General features: G+C 44.9%; 1 protein-coding gene across 1 annotated transcript in view; it reads right to left on the bottom strand.

Moving 5' to 3' along the window:
• KIAA1549 (KIAA1549 ortholog) overlaps nt 1-19,739 on the bottom strand; it is an 84,047-nt gene that overhangs the window by 7,381 nt on the left and 56,927 nt on the right. The window contains exons 15-16 of the mRNA XM_047763239.1: nt 15,359-15,676; nt 5,880-5,926 (exon numbers count right to left, since the gene is read on the bottom strand). Of these exons, the coding sequence (XP_047619195.1) occupies nt 5,880-5,926; nt 15,359-15,676 (365 nt within the window). The remainder of the gene's footprint in view (nt 1-5,879; nt 5,927-15,358; nt 15,677-19,739) is intronic.

Here is a 19,739-nt window from a genome sequence, read left to right as displayed (position 1 = left end):
TTTTTATGGCTGAGTAGTATTCCATTGTGTATATATACCACATCTTCCTAATTCAATCATCTATCAGTGAACATCTGGGTTGTTTCCATGTCTTGGCTATTGTGAATAGAGCTGCAATGAACATGTGGGTGCATGTGTCTTTTTTAAGGAAAGTTTTGTCCGGATATATGCCCAAGAGTGGGACTGCCGGGTCCTATGGTCCTTCTATGTATAGTTTTCTAAGGTACCTCCATACTGTTCTCCATAGTGGCTATACCAGCTTACATTCCCATCAACACTGCAGGAGGGTTCCCTTTTCTCCACACCCCCTCCAGCATTTTGAAACAGAATCTTTAGATGGGGCAACCCAGACCCTGGTAGTTTTTAAAGCTCCACTCATGACCCTGAGGCTCATGAAGGCTGAAAACTAGTGCTCTAAAGCAGTGATTCTCAAAGTTTCAGCATCTGTCTGCACTCATAAAAATGAGGACTCCCAAGAGCCTTTGTTTATGTGGACTGTATCTATACATGGTTATTATATTCAAAAATAACACTGAGAAATTTAAAAACTCATTTTTTTTAGGGCCTCAACCACGGCATATGGAAGTGCCCAGGCTTGGGGTCAACGTGGAGTTGTAGCTGCCAGCCTACACTGCAGCCATAGCAACTCGGGTTCTGTCTGCAAACTACACCACAGCTCACTGCAACGCCAGATCCTTAACCCACTGAGCAAGGCTAGGGATCAAACCCACATCCTCATGGATATTAGTTAGGTTCATTTCTGCTGAGCCATGACAGGAATTCCTAAAAACTCATTTTACATAACAATATTAAATCTATTACATGTCAACATCCTTCATAAAATTAAGTATATTTTAAAATACCTCCCCAAAAAATTAAAGAGAAGAATTGTACATTTAAAAAAAAATTGTGGGAGTTCCCATCATGGCTCAATGGAAAACAAATCTGACCAGTATCTATGACAACACAGGTTCAATCCCTGGCCTCGCTCAGTGGGTTAAGGATCCCGTGTTGCCATGAGCTGTGGTGTAGGTCACAGACATGGCTCAGACCTGGCACTGCTGTGACTGTGGTATAGGCAGGTGGCTACAGCTCCCATTCCACCCCTAGCCTGGAAACCTCCATATGCCACGAGTGCGGCCCTAAAAAGACAAAAGAAAGGGGGGGGGGAGGAAGGAAGGAAGGGCTTTAAGTACTAGGATGCTATCAAGTGCACGGTGGCAGACAAAAGTTTCCAAAGTTCTAATTTTCACTGGAAAGCTCAATTTTATCATTGGCAACAAAGGCTGTCAGTTATTTTCCTTGAAGAGATACACTTTGCTCATTTTCAAGGCAAGTCTGCCAGTTATTTGTTCAAAGCAAAAACCTGGCAACAGTTACACCAGTTCCATTCTCAGTGCAAACAAGTGCCTTTCTTTCAAAAGTCCATATTTGGCAAATATGCTTTACATGTATCTCCTCTTTTGTCACCCAGACTACTATGGACTCAAGGATCTAGGTTTAATAAAATTAATTTCTACTATTCATCAAGGACATACTAAACATAAAACTGGCATTAAGGGGAGTTCCCGTCATGGCGCAGTGGTTAACGAATCCGACGAGGAACCATGAGGTTGCGGGTTCGATCCCTGGCCTTGCTCAGTCGGTTAAGGATCCGGCGTTGCCATGAGCTATGGCGTAGGTGGCAGACGCAGCTCGGATCCCATGTCGCTGTGGCTGTGGTGTAGGCCAGCGGCTACAGCTCCGATTCGACCACTAGCCGAGGAACCTCCATATGCCATAGGAGCAGCCCAAGAAATGGCAAAAAAGACCAAAAAAAAACCCCCAAAAAACAAACAAACAAAAAAACTGGCGTTAAAAAAAAAAATCTGTGGGGAGTTCCCACTGTGTGTGGCACAGTGGAAACAATCCGACTAGAATCCATGACGATGTGGGTTCGATCCCTGGCCTCACTCAGTGGGTTAAGGATCCAGCGATGCTGTGAGCTGTGCTGTACCTTGCAGATGCAGCTCAGATCCCCCACTGCTGTGGCTGTGGTATAGCCTGGCAGCTGCAGCTCCGATTCAACCCCTATCTTGGGAACGCCCATGTGTGCAGGTGCGGCCCTATAAAGCCAAAAACAAAAAACAACAACAAAAAAAACCTCTCAAAAACAACTATGACGATACAGCAGTGAAGAACACTTGAGTGAGTCCGTGAACCCCCGGGTACCACCGCCAGGCACTTTCACACCCTGGTGAAAACATCAACACAATGACAAAAGTCAGATAACATCTTACGATGATGATAAAAACAGTTTTAACCTCACAGACACCTTCTGAAAGGGTCTCAAAGACCCGCTAGGGGTCTAAGAATCCCACCCTATGAACCACTCTTTTAAAAAAATTCAAGAATAAAATAGAATGATAGTTTAACTACAGCTCCTTACAAATGACAGTTAACCAGTAATTTAGTAGCTTAAACCTGTTTCATGAGAAAATACACTGACTTGCCTTTATTCTATACTGTCATTTCTGGAGTACATCTCATCAACTGAAACTCAGGCTACCTGCATCATTCCCTTTAAATAAATGCTGCCGTTTTATTGTTTTGGGGGCAGTTTTTTTAGGGCTGCACCTGTGGCATATGGAGGTTTCCAGGCTAGGGGTCCAACCGGAGCTGTAGCCACCAGCCTACACCACTGAATATCTTCAGTTAGATTTATTATATTTGATATTTTTGGGTGCTATTTTACATGGTATCTTTGAAATTGTTCTATTTTCTGTCATTGTTCATAAACAGATTGTTGCAAACTGATCTTGCAACGTTGTATGCTGCTCTCTGCAATCTTTATATCCAGCTACCTTGTAATTTAGCTGTCTTGCTGAAGTCCCTTAATTTTAACAATTCATGTGTTGTTATGTAAGGATTTTCCACTACAAAATCCTGTCATCTGCGAATAATAACAGTGTTCTTTCTTTCTCCTAGTCCCTCAAATTTTTCATTTCTTTTTCTTGCCTTATCACCCAGGCGAGGCCCCCGAGGGTAAAGCTGAACAGACGGGATGCAAGCAGGCATCTCTGTCTTGCTCTTGACCTCACGGGGAGAACAATATTAACCTCCCACCATTAACTAGTATTTGCCAAGACGCTGTTTCATCCCACGACAGGCATCTACCTCTATTCGTTGTTTCCTAAGACTTTACTGCGAATGGATGCTGAATTTTCCCAAACGTTGTATCTACTGAAATGAGAAGTTTTCCTCCTTTATTCGCTTCAAAGAGGCGAATGGCAATGATTGTTTTTTGCTGTTGTTGTATTTTGGCTTTGGGGGTTTTCTGGCCAAGCCGTGCAGCAGCTTGATGTGGGATTTCCGTTCCCAGACAAGGGCCTGAACCCGGGCCGAGGAGTCAAGGTCCCGAAGCCTAACCACTAGATCACCAGGCATCTCCCCAGTGACTGATTTTTTAAAATGTTAAATCACCCTTGCATTGCTGGACAAAAACCCAACTTGATGGTGATGTAACATCCTATTGTACATACTGGTATCCATATTTGCTAGTATTTTTTTTTGTCTTTTTGTCTTTTTGTTGTTGTTGTTGTTGCTATTTCTTGGGCCACTCCCGCGGCATATGGAGGTTCCCAGGCTAGGGGTTGAATCGGAGCTGTAGCCACCGGCCTACGCCAGAGCCACAGCAACGCGGGATCCGAGCCGCGTCTGCAACCTACACTCCAGCTCACAGCAACGCCGGATCGTTAACCCACTCAGCAAGGGCAGGGACCGAACCCGCAACCTCATGGTTCCTAGTCGGATTCGTTAACCACTGCGCCACGACGGGAACTCCCATATTTGCTAGTATTTAGTTTCAAAAATGCTGTCTCTATGTTCACAAGTGAAACTGGCCTGTACTGTTTTTCCTTTCCGACAGAGCCTCCCTCTCGTCTTTGGAATCAAGGTTATGCTCGTCTTGTAAAATAGGCTGGAGGGTGGGCTCTTTTTGTTTTTTGTTCTTTAGAGTTTGTATGACCTTGGTGTCTTTTCCTCCTTCAATGTTTGGTAGACCTCACTGGTGAAGGCCCCTGGCCCTGAAGTTTTCTTTGTGGGAAGAATTTTAATAATAATTTTAACATCTTGGGAGTTCCTGTTGTGGCGCAGTCGTTAACGAATCCGACTAGGAACCATGTGGTTGCGGGTTCGATCCCTGGCCTTGCTCCGTGGGTTAAGGACCTGGCGTTGCCGTGAGCCGTGGTGCAGGTTGCAGACACGGCTCGGATCCTGCATTGCTGTGGCCGTGGTGTGGGCCGGTGGCTACGGTTCTGACTAGACCTCTAGCCTGGGAACCTCCATATGCCACGGGAGCAGCCCCAAAAAAGGCAAAAAAAAAAGACCAAAAAAAAAATTTAACTTCTTTAATATTTATAGGGCTATTTAGGTGTTCTTTCTCCAAGAACTGTTCCCTTTCAAATTTACTCACCAAAAAATGTGTTCATAAATTCTTCTTAATGTCTGTGAAATTTTTTATAAATCGGACTTTTAAGGAGATCCCATTGCGGCCCTTAAAAGAGAAATAAATGAACAAACCTGACTTTTAAAAAAAAATCTGTCAAAACCTGGAGCTCCCTTCGTGGCTCAGCAGTTAATGAACCTGACTAGGATCCAGGAGGATGGGGGTTGAATCCCTCGTTAAGAGGGTTAAGGATCCGGTGTTGCCCTGAGCTGTGGCGTAGGTTGCAGACATGGCTCAGGTCCTGCGTTGCTGTGCCTGTGGCACAGGCTGGCAGTTGTAGCTCCAATTTGACCCCTAGGCTGGGAACTTCCATATGCTGTGGATATGGCCCTAAAAGGCAAAAAAAAAAAAAAAAAAAAAAAAAAAAAAATTCTGTCAAAACCTTAATTTCTGTAAAGTGTTTGGATTAATATGTCCTTTTTCATTACTCTTATTACTAATGTTACACAGGTCATCTGATCAGCTCTCTAATGGTTTATACACTTTTTTTTGTCTTTTTGCCTTTTCTAGGGCCACTCCCGCAGCATATGGAGGTTCCCAGGCTAAGGGTCTAGTCGGAGCTGTAGCCGCCAGCCTACACCACAGCAACTTGGGATCTGAGTCACATCTTTGACCTATACCACAGCTCACGGCAACGCCGGATCCTTCACTCACTGAGCAAGGCCAGGGATCGAACTCACGTCCTCATGGACACTAGTCAGATTCATCAGCCACGACGGGAACTCCTTCATCCTTTTTTCTTTTTTTGGCTGCACCCACAGTTTGCAGAAGTTCCCTGGCCAGGAATCAAACCCACACCACAGTGGTGACAACACCAGATCCTTAACCTGGTGAGCCACCAGGGAACTCCCCACTGCAACTTTTTTTTTTAAGGTTTTAAATCAAACCCGCAACCTCATGGTTACTAGTCGGATTCGTTTCCGCTGTGCCACAATGGGAACTCCACACCACAACTTTTGACATAGTGCATTTTCAAGACTCCAAGGCACATGAGTCTGTCAAAAGTTTTGCTCAGCTTCTCAGCTGCCTCCTCTGGAATCAGCAGGTATCCGTGGGAGAAAGGGGTCCAAACGGCAGGGCTCACCTCTCTGGATTTCCTGATCTTCGCCCTAAACTATTTCACTGTCCTGTGAGTACCTGTTTTTTTTTGTTTGTTCCTTTGTTTTCAAATCTTGTCCAGCTTTTCCAGTTGTCATCAGCAAATTATCTAGTCTGTCATTACTGGAAGCAGGACTTAAATTGCAACTTTTTTTCTCCTCTTCTGGTTAGACAGAGATAACACACAACTCAGAGTTTTGCATCTGCTCAGGTTAACTAAAAGAAACAAGTTTGCAAAATTTCAGAAACAGCCTGTGTGAGACAGCCTTGAACTATTTCCTCCGAACAACCTTACCTTGATAACGGGCCCAACGGGGGGGTCATTCCATAGTCTTCATATCTCTGGAAGAAATTCAAAAGAAGATGAAGATTAAGTCAACATTTATTATAAAGTGACAACAGCAAACTTATAAATTCAGATTTGCAGGATCAACTTCCAGGAGAATTATTTTCTCATAAAAAGCTCAGGGCATCGTGCCATCAAGCAATGCCAGACGTTTCGGTTTGGGGAACGGGTCTAATAAGCAACAACTCATTTCTAGACGTTTTTTTCTTTTGTGAAAACAGGAATCATAGGCAGACTTTCTGCATCTGCTCTTCTCTACAGGCCCATTCTCTTCACGCCTGTATCTTCTGCTTATAAGGTGGACCTGAGTGGCCACATTTCGTACAAATGACTCTACCAACATGGGCCGTGATGGTCACCAGATCTACTGCGTGCCCAGTGGCAATTCAAATACACTTAAGCAGCTAAACAATGCAAATGCTGTATCATGTTGTAGAATGCTGGAAAAAAAAGAAAAAGAAAAAGAAATAGAACCAGAAGAAAGTCTCTAGAAGAAGTGGTGAATTGTCAGTTTCTAACAGTGTTTTGGTACCCAGGAGGCCCAACCACACTTCCTGCCCGTGGGCTGCATAAGGTACCCCTGCATCCTTCAGTCAGTTCTTTTTATTTGAACTCCTCTGCTCTGACCAATGGCTCTTTGTCTAAAACGAGCCAGCACCAGATTTAAAGAAACATAGAAATACGGTGCATTCCCCATGAAATCAACATAACCTAACCCTAACATGCACGGGCTCTAATTTCAACACTGCTTTTTCAATTACTGGGAATCATTATTTTGGCCTCAGATATTTTAGCAGCATAGTAACTCTGGATAGCACCCATTCAACCCATCAGTTTAAACTAAGTGGTTGTCCAGGATCTTCCCATGCTGAGGTACTAAGTCAGCTTTGCTCTGGACCTGCTCTAACATTAGATCTTTAATTTTTTTAAGCTGCCATTTATGGGATTGTTATTTTACTAAGCATTATAGGAACACTAACTCTGACCCACGGTAACATAAAAAACTGTTCACTCCCTCTGCATACAGATGAAACACACAAAGAGGTTAAACAATCTCCTCATTTATCTTTCTGGCTCCGAAGACCGTGCTTTTAACCACTGGGCTGCACCACTCAGGATTCCTAAAGCCAGACTCTCCGTCCCCCCTTTGTGGTCTTTTTGGGGCCATACCTGCGGCACATGGAAGTTCCCAAACTAGGGGTCGAATTGGAGCTGTAACTGCTGGCCTCCACCACAGCCACAGCAATGCCAGATCTGAGCTGTCTCTGCAACCTACACCACAGCCCGTAGCCATGCTGGATCCTTAACCCACTGAGCGAGGCCAGGGATCGAACCCGCGTCCTCACGGATACTAGTCAGGTTCATTACCACTGAGCCATGACAGGAACTCCTAGACTTTCCCTCTTGAATTGACCTCTCCTTGGGGGGAGAAAGCAGCAGGTCTGGAGTCAGACAGACTGACCAAACCACCCTCCTTCCCTTGGCCCGTTTCCTGAGGCCAAGAAGGACAGAACCGACTCTGTCCCTCACAGAGGCCCGAAGGGACGATCAGACACGAAACCACATCAAATCACTCCACCTCGGACCCTCACTGCTGCCCTCCCCTGGGCAAAGGCAGAGAGATTAGACCCTGTAGAGCTGCCCCTCTGCGGTAAACCAGCCGAAAGAGTCAGAGCAGAAGAGAGGAAGAGGAGGAGAAGGAGCGTCGATTCCTTTTCCAAACGATTCAACAGAAATCCGAGACTGGATAAAGATTATCCACAGTGGCCCTTGTGCTTCCAGTACAGTTTGGATTTTTTTAAAAGATGATCATATGTAAAATGAAACGAAAAGAAAAGATCAAGGTTTAACAGCTTATCAGGATTTCAGAAGGTCTATTAAAAGATAAACTAAAAGAAAAACAATGCAAAATAGCTGTCCACTCTTTATCTGTGTTACTATCATAGCGGCAGGCCTTTCCACTCTAGTGTAGTCAGAAAAAGGGTATTATTTTTCTAGAGACTGCATGTCCCCAAGGAAAAGTTGGGAGTTTTTGGTCTTGGGGGTTTTTTTTTTGTTTTAATTGCAGATATTTCCTCTGTGTCGGTCACATCCGTGTAATAGTTTGGGGGACAAAAGAGCCCTTGAAGGTTTCAATCAGCTAAGTGGATAAAAATCCTATTTAGTTTTTTAAAAAGTTTTTATTATAGTTGATTTATAATGATCTGTCAATTTCTGCTGAACAGCAAAGTGACCCATTTATACATATATAGACATTATTTTTCTCACATTACCCTCCATCATGCTCCGTCATAAGTGACTAGATACAGTTCCCCGTGCCGTACAGCAGGATCTCATTGCGTATCCACTTCAAATGCAATCGTTTGCATCTATGAACCCCAAACTCCCCATCCCTCCCACTCCCTCCCCCTCCCCGCCTTGGCACCACAAGTCTGTTCTCCAAGTCCATGAGTTTGTTCCTTTTCTGTCAATAGGCTCATTTGTGCCGTATATGAGATTCCAGATATAAGTGACATCATGTGGTATTTGCCTTTCCCTTTCTGACTTATTGTACTTAGTATGAGAATCTCCAGTTTTAAAAATGCCATTTTAACGCAGTCTTTCTTTCTATTCAGTATAAAAGAGGCCAAAAGAACAAGAAAGGCAAGTGGTGGGTGGAGTTTGGGATGCTGCCGACCGCAAGCTTTGCTCATAAAATATCTTAAGTACTCACACCTGCTGCTTAGAGGACCACTCCAGAAAGGTTAACTTCACTCGGAAAAGCCGAAATACCACCTATCAAACGGCCTGACTTATCCATGTGTAACATCTTTATGCTGGAGAATAGAAATGTCATTAGATGGTAAATAAAGGTTCACGGGGTAACGGAAGGCACCCCCAAATCCGCATTCCTGTGGTTTTTACTGTAGTCAGAAGCAGCAGATAAACAGTGATCAGGTTCCTCCTGGCAACAAAGAGTAACTTCACAGCTAATTTATAAACATGTTGACGTTGTAGTAGATATGCCCCGATACAGCCCAGGATTCTGGTTTTCCACTAGACTCAACTGTTACCACTCCCATCAAAACACACCAGGGTAACATCAAAAGTTCCCAACAAGAAAACCACTCAATAACAGTATTTGTCAAAAATCTTGTTATGGGTCAGCATTCTTAGTTAACACGGTAGATTAAGGCATTATCATAGAATTATTCATCTGCAACATGTATGAACAATGGGGAAACAACAGAAATAGTAACACAAATTATGTCAAAAATCACGGCTACAACTCATCAGCAGAAACCAAACAAGTAAATAAAAGTGGAATCATGCCAGAAACTGAGAAAAGCAATGGCCAAGGGAAAAAGACCCAAAAGATTCTGGCCACACAATACAGCCCCTAACTTAGTAAGAATACCAAGACCTTTTTTTTTTTTTTTTTTGGCTGTGCCCATGGCACACAAAAGTTTCTGGGTCAGGGATCGAACCTGAGCCACAGCAGTGACAACACCAAATCCTTACCTGTGAGGCCACCAGCAAACTTTAGTAATCCCTTTTTCTAAGTTTTAGAATGTGATGATAGGAGTTCCCGTCGTGGCACAGTGGTTAACGAATCCGACTAGGAACCATGAGGTTGCGGGTTCGATCCCTGGCCTCGCTCAGTGGGTTAATGATCCGGCGTTGCCATGAGCTGTGGTGTAGGTCACAGACGCGGCTTGGATCCTGCGTTGCTGTGGCCCTGGCTTAGGCTGGTGGCTACAGCTCCGATTAGACCCCTAGCCTGGGAACCTCCATATGCCGTGGGAGCGGCCCAAGAAATGCCAAAAAAAAAAAAAAAAAAAAGACAAAAAAATAAAAATAAAAAATAAAATGTGATGATAAAACACCAAAATGGGAAACCACAGAACTATGGAAGTAATTCAAAGACCAAAACAGTGCCAGTATGACTTGAAGAAATCAATGCACAAGGAAAAGAATAGATACGGCTTAAAACCAAATCAATGCCATAGAGAAAAGAGAAAAAAGAATAAAAGCAGCTAAAGCAATTAGAGATTAAATGATAGACACAGAAAAGAGACAAAGATGAGGCAACATAAAAATAATCGGCACCTTCAACTCCAATAAATAGAATAGAGTAAGAAAAATTACTTCAGAAGCACAACAAAAGAAAGTTTCCCTGGGAGTTCCCTTTGTGGCTCAGTGGTTAATGAACCCGACTAGGATCCCAGAGGATGCAGGTTCAATCCTGGCCTCGCTCAATGAGTTAAGGATCCCATGTTGCCATGAGCTGTGGTGTAGGTCGCAGACGTGGCTCGGATCCTGTGTTCCTGTGGCTGTGGTGTCAGCTGGCAGCTGCAACTCCAATTTCACCCCTAGTCTGGGAATTTCCCTATGTCACAGGTGTGGCCCTAAAAAATCAAAAAAAAAAAAAAAAAGAGTTGAATCTTAAGACAAGATAGACACTGGTTATGTGGGGTGGGGGGGGTGGGAGGAGAAATGATTCAGAAAAACTAGTTCAGTGCCGAGCACTACTTACACATCCTAGTAGACAGGGCATGTCTCTCTTCTGTTAGGAAGGGGGAAGTTAAGACGGCCACAGATTCCTGCATCCAGCACTACAAGGAGCATTGAGAACATAACGAAGCAACATGAAAATACCAGCAGGGGACAAATTCAGACTGGAAGTGAGATGAGAACTCTCCCTTTGGAAAACTCAAGACTAAGTGCAGGCGCTCCTGCTAGGCCCTCTTCACTCCAAGTCTTCTTGTCACTCAGAGGATGCACCTACTGTGTGAGCCTCTCAACTCCTTGGCCTGTTCCATGCCAATAAATGGTGTTTTACTTGTCAGCCACCACCCTGGCATCCTACATTCAAGACCAGAGGCAGGGAGACAATTAGGAAGCCTTTCGATAATCTGCCTAGAGACGATGGCGGCTCCCCCAGCGTAATGCAGGGGACAGAGTCAAGCGGAAGATTCTAAAAGTGCCAGCATGTTTAACTGACCTCAACTTCCTTTCTACTGTCCCTTTCAGTGCTTAGTCCACCATCATTTCAACTACATCCTCTGATGCGAACATTTCCGTCCAGCTGAACTTTCATCACAGTGCCTGGGAAAGTCTCCGTCCCAGATCAGCCCAGCTGCCTGTTTTCTCCTTGTCTCTCTTGGGTATCTGAATGCTGGTAAACAGAACTACAGAAGTCCACGAAGTTCTGCCACTATAACTTCACCATCGTCCATCTGAACGGGGGCCTCCATGCTAAGTCATCACTCCCATGTCCCTCATCTGTTTTCTCTCATTTTCCACAGTATTTCAAGGCTCCACTCTCCCTCAGCCTCTTGCCTTGCCACACTCTGCCCTGCATTCTCAACAGAATACATGGCCTTCTCTACTGTGAGAACAGAAGCTACGCCATGAGATGGGTGGTCCTGCAACGTACAGCCACGCGATTACAAACTTGACTGCACCTGCACACAACTCTTCCTCCCTCCCGCCTGTTAAATTAGAGCAAATAGATCCCCTTTTTTCTCCAGTGAATTCCTCCATCAGTGCTCTGGGTCCCGTTTCTAGTATCATCAAGCGCTCCTTCTCCACCGGCTCAGTGCCATCAGCAGTTAGACGTGCTGAAGCCACGTCGTTTTTTCCTCTTGCATCCGTAACACCAGCTGGAACCATCAACATCTCTCACCAAGATTACTACCGTCGTTCCCTAATTATTTCCCTGCCTCTGGTCTTCACACTGTGAAAAATCACTCTTCAGTGGAGAACGAGAGAAATCTTTCAAAAAGGCACATCTAACGATGTCTCCAGCCTGCTCAAAACCCTTCTGTCTCCAGGCACTCCTCTCAGGACGGAGTCTCCAAATCTCTCAGCTTCTTACTTTCACTCTCCTGCCTCGTGTCTCATCACTTTTACTTCCCACTTGGGGTTAGTCTCCCAGAACCAAGGGGCGACAGCCCTCATGTTATCAATTACTGAAAGAGGAGTGCTGAAATCTCTGTCCACAGCTGTGGATTTATTTATATTTACTTGCAGATCTACCAGGTTCTGCTTTGTGTATTTTTGAAGTGCTTTTATTAGGTGCATAAATAGTTACGGTTTTATGACGTTAGTAAATTGGCCACTTTATCAGTTATGACATGATCCTCTTTATCCATGGCAATATTCTTTACCATGAGTCCGATTTTGGCTAATATTAATAAAGCCACTCCATGTTTTGTGATTATTGTTAGCATGATATATCCTTCTCCACACTTTTAACCTAATTGTGCCTTTATATTTAATGTGGATGTCTTTTTTTGGTATTATTTTTTATTTACTTATTTATTTATTTTTGTCTTTTTGCTATTTCTTGGGCCGCTTCCGCGGCATATGGAGGTTCCCAGACTAGGGGTCGAATCGGAGCTGTAGCCACCGGCCTACGCAACAGCCACAGCAACTCGGGATCCGAGCCGCGTCTTCGACCTACACCACAGCTCACAGCAACTATGGATCCTTAACCCACTGATCAAGGCCAGGGATCGAACCTGCAACCTCATAGTTCCTAGTCGGATTCGTTAACCACTGCACCACAACGGGAACTCCTGGATGTCTTTTTTAGGCAGCAGATAACTAAATCTTCCTTTTTATCCAACCTGACAATCTCTGCCCCTTAATAGGGATGTTTAGACCATTTACATTTAATATGATTATTAACAAGGCTAGATTTAAATCTAACATCTTGGTATCTGTTTTCTCTTTGTCTCATCTATTCATTGTTCTTCTTTTCCCCCTTTTCTGCCTTCTTTTGGACTATTTTTTAAATTATTTCATTTTTACTCCTATGTTGGTTTATTAGCTACAACTGCTTTTTAAGTGTTGCTTTGGAGTTTTTATTATATATTTTTCATTTATCACAGTCTACCTTCAAGTGCTATTATTCCACTTGATGTATAAGAACCCTAAAACAGCATCCTTCTATTTCTCATCATTTGGTCTGGGTGCTATAGTTTTCCTACATTTCACTTCTAACCTCACGATACTACTACTCTGCTTAGCTACTACTTTACTTTAAATAGTCAATTATCTCTTTAAAAGATTTAAATAATGAAGCACAAGTTTTCTATCATTACCCACATACTTATATTACTACTGCTTTTCATTCATATTTTTTGGTATGATCTGGTATTATTCATTCATTTATCTAGTATCATTTTACTTCTGCCTGAAGGACTTCCTGTAACATTTCTTTTAAAGCAGGTCTGCCAGTGATGCAATCTTTCATCCTCTGTGTGTCTGAAAAAGCTTTTTTTTTTTTTTTTTTTGTCTTTTCTAGGGCCACTCCCTCAGCATGTGGAGGTTCCCAGGCTAGGGGTCAAATTGGAGCTATAGTTGCTGGCCTACACCACAGCCACAGCAATGCCAGTTCCTTAACCCAATGAGCAAGGCCAGGGATCGAACCCACAACCTCATGGTTCCTAGTTGGATTCGTTAACCACTGCGCCACGACGGGAACTCCTGAAAAAGCTTTTATTTCACCTTAGTTTGAAAGAGATTTTCACTGGATATAGACTTCTAGGTTGATAGTTTTTTTGTTCAGTTCTTTAAAGATTTGTTCCACTGTCTTCTGGACAATGAGAATTTTGCTGTCATCCCTACTTTTGTTCCACTATATAGTATCTGCCCTTTTGCTGTGGATGAGTTAAAGATCTTTATCACTTATTTTAAGCAATTTCACTGATTTTTTTTTTTTTTTTTTTGGTCTTATTAGGGCTGCACCATGGCATATGGAGGTTCCCAGACTAGGGGTCAAATCAGAACTATGGCTGCTGGCCTGCACCACAGCCACAGAAATGCAGGATCTGAGCTGCCTCTGTGACCTACACCATAGCTCATGGCAACACTGGATGCTTAAACCACTGAGCGAGGCCAGGGATAAAACCCATGTCCTCAAGGATGCTAGTTGTGTTCGTTAACACTGAGCCACGACAGGAATTCTGTGACATTTTTAGAATAGTTTTCTTCATGTTTCTTGTATATATGGTTCATCGAATTTTGTGGATCTGCAGATTTAAAGTTTCCATCAAATTCAGGAAACTTCTGGCCATTATTCCTTTAATTGCTTTTTTTTGACTCTCTTTCCCCTCCTTCAAAACTTCCAATTGCATGTATATTAGTCTACCTATTATTCCCATAACTCACTAATGAGTTATTCACTTTTAGCCGAGTATTTGCTCTGTTTCATGTTGGATAGTTATTATTACCACATATTCAAGCTTATTTTATTAATCTTTTTTTCTGCAATATCCAATCTGCCATTTATCTGCAGTGTATTTTTCAACTCAGACATCATAGTTTTCACATCTAAGTTTGATTTGTGTCATAATAATTCTTTTAATATCTTTGTCTACTAATGCTATCATCTGTGCATTTTCTTGCTCCTCTGCTTGTCTGGTTAGTTTTGACTGGATGCCAGACATTATGAAGTTTACCTTGTTGGATGCTGCATATCTTTGATTTTCTATATAAATATTCTTGAGCTTTGTTCAGGTTCAAGTCTTACTTTTACGCTGTTAGGGAGAAAGAGAGCAGCTTTAACCTGGGGCTATCGAACCTGCGTCCTCATGAATACTAGTCAGGTTCTTAACTTGCTGAGCCACAGCAGGAATTCCCCAATAAAATTTTGGAAAGAAAGAAAGGAAAGAAGGAAGGAAGGGAGGGAGGGAACAGAAAGAAAAGAAAAGAACATTTGAAAGGCCTGACTGAATGTGAAAAAAATAAAGGATCACAAAGACAGATGAAACACTGAAATGTCAACTCCCAGGGTAGAAACCTGGTATTTGAAAATGGTCATGCTAGGCTACTTGTGGGCTCGCTGCCTACGCTCCCAAGAGCCTCAAGGGCTTCTTAAGTCCCAGCTGGCCTACAAGATGAAGCTTAATGATTCAGGAACATTCTTAACTGTACCTTTTACGGAGACAGCAACGAGACTATATCTTCTTTTTCTTTTTTTTTTTTTTTTTTTTGGTCTTTTTAGGGCTGTACCCACAGTATAGGGAGGGTCCCAGTCTAGGGGTTGAATTGGAGCTGTAGCCACTGGCCTACGTCACAGCCACAGCAACACGGGATCCGAGCCTTGTCTGCGACCCACACCACAGCTCACGGCAACACCAGATCCTTAATCCACTGAGTGAGGCCAGGGATCGAACCCGCATCTTCATGGATGCTAGTCAGATTCGTTTCCACTGTGCCACAACAGGGAACTTCCACAAAAACCCAAGTTGCATAAAAGAATGCCTTCAACATTTGAGACTTAACTTAGGAGAACATAATACAAGCGAAGACTCATCATCCAAGCTTTCTCTCACTAAATCCGACCAGAGTATTGCCGGGATCCTGCACATGAGGCAGTCAGGCAACAAAGCTCCAACTTCTCGCCCACGAGAGAATTCTAAAAGGTCCACACTTACACTGCATGGGTTGTTGGCCGTCTGAGCCGGGCTGTAGAAGGACCCCCACTGGGTGGTTCGTCGCTCTTCCCCGGAAGGGGTGCTGTTCACGGGCAGGCCCGCCGGGAGCCCGGGGCCTGCAGCTCCAGTGTTAGGGGGCTGGCTGCTGGGGGCCACGAGGGCGAAGGCATCGTCCAGCAGGGAGTGCATGGTCTGGCGTGCCTCCTCGATGGACGGCTGGGGAGGGACGTACTGGGAGGCGGGGAAGGGCAGGCCTGGGTACCGGCCCAGCTCAGCGGAGGACGGCGTCTGCACTTCGGCCGGCAGGTCGGGATCAGACTAGAGTTGGGGTGGGGGGGAGACAGCAGAGTGAGGCATCAGACACGGACGGCCGTGGCGACCCCCGACCCCCGAAAACAAAACTCTGGGACCGGCATGGCGTTTAACGTGTTCACGGACATCGAGGGAGAGGTTCACCACGAGAATTTTTAAACCCACAGCTGAGGAATGTGCATTACCTTCCAAGGCGGCAAAAAGCTTGAATCAGAAAAAAGCAAAAACATTCAACAATCATGTGTCCAGCAAAGCTCAATCAACTACCTGAAAGGCATCTCAGGAGCTAGAAGTACACATTTTTTCATTGAAAGCCCCTCGCAAGTGATGTCTCAGAGTCTATGTACTAAAATATCTAGTCAACTTCCCATAGATTTGGAAACCCAAAACCAAATCAGTTTGTTAATAAGAGGAAAAACACCGCTCAAAGAGTTCAAAGTCACCACCATACTACAATTACGTATGTAAAAACATTTTTGGTTTTTAGTGTTGTTTTTTTTTTTTTGCTTTTTTACTTTTTAGGGCCACACCTGCGGCATATGGAAGTTCCCAGGCTATGGGTCAAATCGGAGCTGCAGCTGCCAGTCTACACCACAGCCACAGCAATGCCTGATCTAAACTGAGTCTGTGACCTACACCAGAGCTCACAGCGACGCCAGAACATTAACCCACTAAGAGGGGCCAAGAATCGAACCTGCATCCTCATGGATACTAGTTGTGTTCATAACCCGCTGAGCCACAATGGGAAACGCCCCATAAAAACAATTTTAATACCTATTGTGACAGCTCTTTACAAACACGAAATAGTACCAATTATTTATTCAGAAACTATTTCTTTAAAAAGGAGGGATCCCTAAATAACGTGAGTTAAGAAAAGTTGACATTCTATTCTATGCACACAGGCTAAGAGGCAGGGACATGAATGATCCTGTGAAATTGGATTGTTATGATCATTATACAAACAAATATATAAATAATAAAGCTTTTTACCTATGTATTTTAAGAAAAAAAAGAATTTTTTTTTCTTGTCTTTTTGCCATTTCTTGGGCCGCTCCCACAGCATATGGAGGTACCCAGGCTAAGGGTCTAATCAGCTGTAGCCGCCGGCCTACACCACAGCCACAGCAACGTGGGATCCGAGCCTCGTCTGTGACCCACACCACAGCTCACAGCAATGCTGGATCCTTAACCCAGTGACCAAGGCCAGGGATCGAACCCGCAACCCCATGGTTCCTAGTCGGATTCATTAACCACTGTGCCACGAGGGGAACTCCAAAAAGATTTTTTTTTAAAAAAACTCTCATTCCCTGATAACTGCCTTATGGGCAAAACGGTGTCATCATACACACTGGGTAAACTCTAAGAGACAAAACAAGGAGGCAATGGAAGACGGGGCCTTTCTGGTCTCGGTGGCCCCAGAAGCCCAAGGGTCACAATTACTGCAACTGACACACGGAAAAGAGGAGACGTCCTGCCCCAGAGGCTGTGCCCTCCATGCCCATGAGGAAGGGTGGATGCTTTACTGCAGTGCGCTGCTGGCCCAGCTCATGCCAGGAGCAAAGGAAGATACTGCCATATCTGCCCGCATCAGTGAGTCTCTTACCAAGAAAATCTCTATTCCAGAGACACATCCCTACACTTAGCTCACTGTCTACACATGTCCTAAAGGCTCTGGTCTCTCCAGAGACATCAGCCACCATGCCAGCCAGCATCAAGCACCTAAGGGCAGCAGCTGTTTAATTCCAAACAGAGAGAAAAATCATATGACCAAACTGGCAGACTTACACAAACAGCTCACGGACCTGTTTTGCTTGGCCTGCACCGTCTTTTAAAAAATCAATAACTGGCATTTTTTCAATCTGGAAATTTCCTATTCGAACTCAGATTTTCTGGATTCTCTTGGCAGCCTCGGAAGCATCAGCAGGCTCGCATCCTCCACCGAGACAACCACTGCTCGGCAGAGCCTGCCCTCCGGAACGGCAGGTGCTCCTCCGGCCACCGTGGTGAGTGGGTGGTCTCACCCCCCCGGGACCCCCCACACTCAGCTCTGTAAGGCTGCGGCTCCAAAACCACGACAGCCCGGTCAGGCTCTGGGCATGACCTTGTCCCCTAGGGACTCTAAGGCAGGACTGGGAGCCCCAAAGGTCTCCGGGTGACAGGGCAGCACTGGAAAGACGTCACTCCCCTCCTTGAGCAGAGAAGGCCCACCCTCTTTTCCCCATTCTTGGTTTTCTCGAGACGCACACAGGGAAGACGGTGGTGAGGAGACGGCCGCCACTGCAACAGGTCACGGAGAAAAGGGAAAGCAGGTCTGTAAAAACATCCGACTGCTAAGCCCGAGGGTCTCTCCAAAGCCAGAAGCAATGTTCGCAGGCGGTGGTGCCGCAAGTGGACGAGGTAACTGCCTCACCGCGATGTGAGCGGTGTGGCCACAGCCCCAAAGGCTGATTCCCGAGGTGGGGACAAACCTACCATCCACTTGAGGAGAGTCCCCAACAGCTACCTCACCCTCAGCGGTCACAATTTTAGAGAAGGGTTAACTCTTAGAGGGAGAGAGACAGGGGGTGAAGGTGTGAAATTAGGCTCTCTCAGATTCTCACTGGTCCCATGACCCCTGCCAAGAAGGCAAAGAGTGACCTTCCCCTTGTGGCTCAGTGGAAAGGAACCCACCTCGTATCCATGAGGAGGCAGGTTCGATCCCTGTCCTCGCTCAGTGGGTTGAGGATCCAGCGTGGCTGTGGCTGTGGTGTAGGCCAGCAGCTGCAGCTCCGATTCGACCCCTAGACTGGGAACCTCAATATGCCGCAGGTGTGGCCCTAAAAAGACAAAAAAATAAAAAATTACATCAGGCTTGAAACATTTTAGGCTTCATGAGCCATAGAGCTACTCAACTCTACTACTGTAGCAAGAGCAGCCAAAGAGAACACAAAATGATGGGTGTGGCTGCGTTCCAATAAACCTTTATTTACAGAAACAGGCAGCAAGCTGGATTTGGCCTGAGGGCCAGAGTTTGCTGAGGCCCAAATTACCAAGGTAACTTTAGTTGCAAGCAATCCAATTATTTCACTTCAGGAGAAGAGAACTCTCAAGAAGATATTTTGAGAGGAAACAGTAAAATTCAAGATAGTTCAAAAACAGGTACGTCCAGCATAACCTTCGAGATGAAACACTACCTAAGAAAAGGGGGGGGGTTCCCCAAAAAATGTGTTTTACAATTTTTAGGGAGAGAAAGTAAAAAGTCCCTTTGAGGAAGAGTAATCTTTCAGGGAATCTTTGATAAAAATGGAGTCACTGGGGCTAACTGCTGACGGAGGTGGTTTTCTCCAGCGAAGGGCTTTTTTCCACCAGCTGAGGGAGGAACCTCCGTGCCTTCTGCTAAGAAAAAAAGCAAAGAGAAAGAGGATGGCCTGGGCCGCCATAAAAGAGGCCTGATTGAGGGTCTCTGACGAAGGCGAATGGAGAGAGCAAGGGGAAGACAGATTATTCCCCACACAAAGCTCAGCAGCCTTGGATGAAGGAACTCGGGGCTCCTAAAAAAGGGGGGGAAGGGACTAAAAAAGTCTCTCCTGCAGATTCTTCTCAGAGAAAGAGCTCTGGGGCCCCTTCCTGGGGGAAGAAATGCTTCCCCTTCTTCTGCTTGTTGGTTTCAGACAACAGGACCTCAGAGTCCCCGCAAGAAACAAAACACAAGCTCCCAAGGACCATCCTGCAGAGCCAAGAGGACAGCCCTCCCCAGATCAACCTGACGCCGAAGAGGCCCAGAAACACAGCAGCAGCTCAAGAGCGCCACCTACTGTGAGAACCGCCCGCGATGGTTTCCCCCACCGTAGGAAGTCATTCACACCTTGGGAAGAGATTCCATGCATTCTGTTGAGGAGCAAAGCCGCCTAATTTGGAGCTCCTCCACCCTTCTGAACCACGCCAGCCTTGATGAGCTGGGTGTGAAGGTTCGGGCAGGTCTCAGAACACCAAAAACACAGTAAGTGCCCAAGAAAAAGCCTGATTCTTTCAGATAATCATGACTCAATTATACTTAAGCCAAATACCAATATGTGGGTTTTTTTTTTGG

Source organism: Phacochoerus africanus, chromosome 16 (assembly GCF_016906955.1).
Source record: "Phacochoerus africanus isolate WHEZ1 chromosome 16, ROS_Pafr_v1, whole genome shotgun sequence".
NCBI classification, from domain to species: domain Eukaryota; kingdom Metazoa; phylum Chordata; class Mammalia; order Artiodactyla; family Suidae; genus Phacochoerus; species Phacochoerus africanus.
This window is presented reverse-complemented; position numbering and strand designations above follow the sequence as displayed.